At 42.0% G+C, this 5,558-nt stretch overlaps 1 protein-coding gene across 1 annotated transcript in view; it reads left to right on the plus strand.

Annotated features, from left to right (window-relative positions):
- Positions 1-3,766: 3,766 nt before the first annotated feature.
- LOC140329963 (squalene synthase-like) overlaps positions 3,767-5,558 on the plus strand; it is a 17,117-nt gene continuing 15,325 nt past the window's right edge. Inside the window, exon 1 of the mRNA XM_072410349.1 lies at positions 3,767-4,089. Within this exon, the coding sequence (XP_072266450.1) occupies positions 3,991-4,089 (99 nt within the window). The 5' untranslated portion in view covers positions 3,767-3,990. The remainder of the gene's footprint in view (positions 4,090-5,558) is intronic.

Consider the following 5,558-nt stretch of genomic DNA (forward strand, 5'->3'; position numbering starts at 1 on the left):
TGTCACATTCTCTTATTTATTTTTTATATATACCTAGATGTCTAATAATTTTACTGGCTTTTTTAGTAAAACTTTCCCGTAATATAAATTGGATCAAATCTTTTGGTCTGATGATTCTGTTAAATCATCCGCTTAAGTATAAGGGAAAAAATTGTACTCCTGTAATACAGTATTTATATAGCGCTGACACATTATGCAGCGCTGTACAAAGTCCATAGTCATGTCACTAGCTGTCCCTCAAATATGACCCTTCTATTGTCATATGGAGGGAGGGGGCAATTAACCTAACTGCATGGTTTTGGAATGTGGGAGGAAACTAATGCAATTACAGGGAGAACCTGCAAACTCCATGCAGATAAATTCCTGTCTGGAATTTAAACCTGGGACCAAGTGCTGTAAAAGTGCTAACCATCAAACCACCATGCTGCCCACAAACATTTTCCCATTTATTCCATGTGCACTATTTTCAAAGCAAATAGTCCACTTTCCATTAGAAGCTGGAGGGGATATCCTGAGCCAAACTCATTTTCCTGTCTGATTGGCTACAGTTATTATCCAGCTATCTCCCACCGATAAGCACTGGCCATCCCCTTTCAGCTGTTTGTACCGAACATTTATTAAACTTCATCTACAGAAGTCCATCAGATCACTTGCTGTTTCTGGATCACTATATTACTGCTGGAATTAATCTTTTCCAATCTCCACCTGTACTACAATCTAGATTGTAAGCTCTTCTGGGCAGAGTCTCCTCTTCCTCTTCCTCCTCCGTCACTGTCTATCATTTGTAACCTCTATTTAATGTACAGTGTAGCATATTATGTTGGCACTATATAAATTCTGTTTATTATTATTAATGATAATATTAATGAAGACCCAAAGCTGACCATGTACATTTCAACCCGCTTCTCATCTACCAACAAAAAAGTCTTTGTTAGCCGAAACCTGATTTCCCATAGTTTTTTTTTTTTTTTTTTTTTTTTTTTATAGAAAATCATTTAATTCATTCTGGATGCTATGCACAATTTAAAGATAGAATTTTAAAAAATAGTAAAAAGCAGAATATAAAAGTTCATAAACTCGCCAAAGGCTTGAGATAAACCGCTTCCCTCAGTAACAGCAGGTAAAAGGGGACATTATTTTAATAAATGAAATTAGGACAGATGTTTGTCTCAACATATTAGGCAGTGTGATGTCAGTTACTGTAAAAAACTCCCTACTGTGAGTTAATCACAAACAAAGCACAAAAAAACTTTTTGGAGCCTAAATATTCATTAACTTCTTGAGCAAGCTGTGCTTTCATATGTAAAAAAGAAACAACTGCAGTGTTTGTCTTGGTTATTAAAGCCCGGTTCCTGCTTTTTTTTAACATTTGTTAGCAGAGTCTCTTAAACTGTGAAAAAAAATTGTTAGCTGAAAAATTTGTTAGCAGGGCCACTCGTTACCCGAGGTACCATTGCATTAATAAACAGGATTTATATAGCACCAACATATTATACAGTGCTGTACATTAAATAGGGGTTGTAAATGGCAGACAGATACAGACAGTGACACAGGAGCAGGAGAGGACCCTGCCCCGAAGAGCTTACAATCTAGGAGGTATCACACAATAGAAGGGGAGATATGGAGTGGTGGGAAATGGTAGGGGTTTTAGGAGGCAGAAGTAAATGGGTAGGTCAGCAAGAAAAGAATGGTTTTAAGGACTCTTAAATGAGCAGAAAGTAGGAGCAAGCTGAATAGGACAGGGAAGACCATTCCAGAGAGTTGGGGCAGCTCTGAAATAGTCTTGGAGCCATGCATGTGATGAGGTTATGAGTGAGGATGTCATTGGAGAAGTGGAGAGAGCAGCTAATGGGGTATTTTTTTTTTATCAGGTCAGAAATGTAAGTGGGACAAGAACTGTGGAGAGATTTGAAGGCAAAGCACTGGATTTTTTAAATTCTAAGGTGAAATGAAAGGAGCGGTGGGAAGGATGGATAAGCCTGGCTGCAGCATTCATAATCGATTGTAGAGGAGAGAGTCGGGTTAGTGGAATACCAGAGAGGAGGATGTTATAGTAGTCCAGAGGAGAGATGATTAGAGCATGTACAAGGAGTTTGGTGGTCTCGGGACAGGTAGGGGCGAATTATGAAGATGGTACGCTGGTGAAAGTTACAGGACCTGGAAATGTTCTGAATATGGGGGGTAAATGAGAGCCAAATTCTTACAATGTCAATGCTATACTGTAATGTAGGACATGCACATCCGCACATAAATAATGAATATAAAGTGTGATCTCTGATCCCCTACTTAATGTACAGCACTGTGTGTTATGTTGGTGCCATATATTGTATAATAAAAAAATAATCTCGAACATTTTCATACCCAAATGCTTCTCAGGGCAGAGCAACTCATGCAGAACAGTGATGTTTTTAAGTAACTACTTGGAGTAAATCCCAATTCTCTGGGCTATGTATTTGGCCAGCTTTCAATATTAATCTTTCAGTGCACGGCTTGTTTTTTCCGGTGTCACTTGTACATCACTTGTCCCCAGGTTGTCCCCTCCCTGCTTTGCTTGTCTTGTGGCATTTACAGTCTGCCTATGGGAACATAGAACTGTCTTCCTATTAGCCAGGTGCCCTGAGCTGATATCGGGCGAGAATCTGGCATGTGTACAGCGCTCGTCGTCCATCGTCTAAAAGACCATCCTGCCGGATCCACGGGCGATGGCCGACGAACGATCATAATGCAAGTAAAGGGGAGAGAGTGCAGCAGGGTGCCACTCTGTCCTTCTCCCCCTTCTCTCTCCATACAGCAGAACAGTGATTTATGTACAACACTTGTTCATGCATCGTGCAGTCGTTGGAAAATATTGTGAAAGATCCTTTCCAACGACAACAGTTGCATGTGTGTACGCAGCCTTAGTAGTTGCAGAGTTGGGGCTTTTCACTATAGGTTTGTTCACTATTTGTTAGCTTTCCCTATTCTCTCCCTAGAGCAACTTTTAATACACTGACACTATGGCGGCTTTGTGCAATCTTTTTATAGCAAGGAGACTGACATCCTAAAACCCCCTTATTATCCTACTGGTCATGCAGTGTGTTCTGCACAATAATGTGAAATATTTGTAGGAATTGCCTTGACTCATAGGTAGCAGTGATACCAAACCTTATCACTGAGTACTGGTGGAACTACCACCATAGCTGACCACACATGGAAGGAGGAGCTCAGGAATGAGAGAAAGGAACAAACCCAACAAATACATTCCCTGTTCACCTATAAGCAGTGGGCTGCCTAGCTCCACCTAGACCTAAAAACTCACTCACTGACTTGGCTAAATACTAATAATCCCCCAACAGTTGGAGAAGTCCTGAGATCTGTAGAATCCCCCATCTGCAGTAATAGTAGACATGATGGTACTCGCCCCTAGAGGGCAGTAGTGGGGTAGGATCAATGACTACCAGTAAGTCCAGCTAAGGTCCAGAAACCAGAGGTTTGTTGTCAGCCATGCCAGGAAATCAGAAGCCAGAGACCACAAACATGGCATCTGGATTTGTATCCACCACTACAATAGTCCTGGTATAGTGATCATAGCAAGGCAGATCACAAAATAACATCATGGGGCACCTGTACTGACACCAATCAGTGATCAACTCTAACCATGTAAACTGCAACAATCCTAAAATCACCCAATGTCTATGGGCACCTTAATACAACCTGCTTATTGTACACACATAATATTGTCCAGAAATACCTCCATTCTTCACTCATCAAAAATAATAAATAATTCTGTGCGAACCACAAGGCTCCAGCAATCCCTAGCAGTCACTGCGCGCAGTCAGCCACAGAAGCCGCAGGGCAGTCACTGGAAGCCACGCCCAAACCCCGCCTCTACATCGATCCTTGCCACTGAGCAGGAATCCTATCGGCCGCTGGTGACAGGCGGGGGCGGGTCCGACTGCTGCTATTATATAGCCACGTTCAGTGACCGCGGAGAGCTCATCGTTCCCTGCAATGGATTTCTTGCGGTCTCTTGGCCACCCCGAGGAGATCTACAACCTCATCAGGTACAAGCTGGGCGGCTGCCCGGCGCTGATGAACAAGGTGGAGCAGGTATGACAGGGCAATGACTGCTTTCCAAATTATTTATTGTTTTTCTTTCATATATTGAAGGATTTATATAGCGCCAACATATTACACAGTGCTGTACATTAAGTAGGGGTACATTGTTTTTTACTTCTCAGAAGAATAAATGTATTTAAGATAAAGGTCCGCCAGGTCTGCACTTCTTTTCACCACCATTCATACAACATATGGAGTCCCCATTCATATGACTGGGCTGTCATGGTATGGCACTCCAAAGTTTATTCTTAAGGGTGGCAATTTTAGGAGCTCCATTACTCCAGGGCAGAGGAAGCCTGCTGGAGTGAGGAGTTAGGATTGTATAAAACCTTATAAATCATCCATAGGTAGTGGATAAATAAGAGTCAAATCCCCAGGCACAGGGTGTATATAAATTTACCCCAAGATATATAGGTGTCATCTGTACATACCCCCAATATCTGCCCAAATTCACATCATATCATTGCTTCTTTTCCTCCCCTGATCACACGGAATGGGGAATTTGGGCTGTTCACTCACCTAGGTCAATTATTAGGTGAAGAAGTGATTTCAGCGCCAGGGAGTTATCCTGTTAGTCCACATGAGTTGCATTATTTCTTCTGTCCATCAGGTAATTTTTTACATAGTGACACACAGACCCATATCATCTATAGGGTGTACCCATGTGTAAAATGTACATGCTACCAGATCAGTGAGTCATCCGAAATGACATATAAAGGGAAAACAACAACCCTAATGCCAGCACACAAATGGGTCAGTAATGGCAGGTTCCAGTGTTAGTTCCTGATAGGGTCTGATTTTATATTTTTATCTGCCCACCAGTCTTTCCTTCTGTCTTGTACAGTCATACCGGCTCCTCTCCTCTACTGGAAATGTTTAATGATTTTATTACACACTGTGAGCTTCTCAGGGTGTGCATTAGAAGTTGCAGTAAATCAGAAAGAGCCGTCCCATTTCTTGGCTGGAGGACATCCAGCATAATCTATCCTCTCCCTCTCCAGCCTGACCACCCCTTTCATTCACTGGAGTTTTTTTTATTATGGAGGCTCAGCATTATATATGAGTCTTACCTAAGAAGATCTAAATACATTTACAATCAGCGTGGGAACACTTACCCTTCAGCCTGACATCCGTCCATTAAGGCATTTTGATATTTGCACCCATAACCACCCAAAAGTGAACCAATTGCTTGGGGACTGAGATGAGAAGAGATGACCATTTACTATGTGGGGGGAGATGACCCCTTACCATAAAGAGGGAGATGGCCGCTTACCATATAGGGGGAAATGACCTCTTACTATATTGGGGTAGATGACTGCTTTCTATGTAGGGGGAGATGACCTCATACTATGTTGGGGAGATGAACTCTTACTATGTAGGGGAGATGACCTTTTTCTATGTAGGGGTGATGACCTCTTACTATGTAGAGGAGATGACCTCTTACTATGTAGGGGAGATGA

Source organism: Pyxicephalus adspersus, chromosome 4 (assembly GCF_032062135.1).
Source record: "Pyxicephalus adspersus chromosome 4, UCB_Pads_2.0, whole genome shotgun sequence".
Classification (NCBI taxonomy): domain Eukaryota; kingdom Metazoa; phylum Chordata; class Amphibia; order Anura; family Pyxicephalidae; genus Pyxicephalus; species Pyxicephalus adspersus.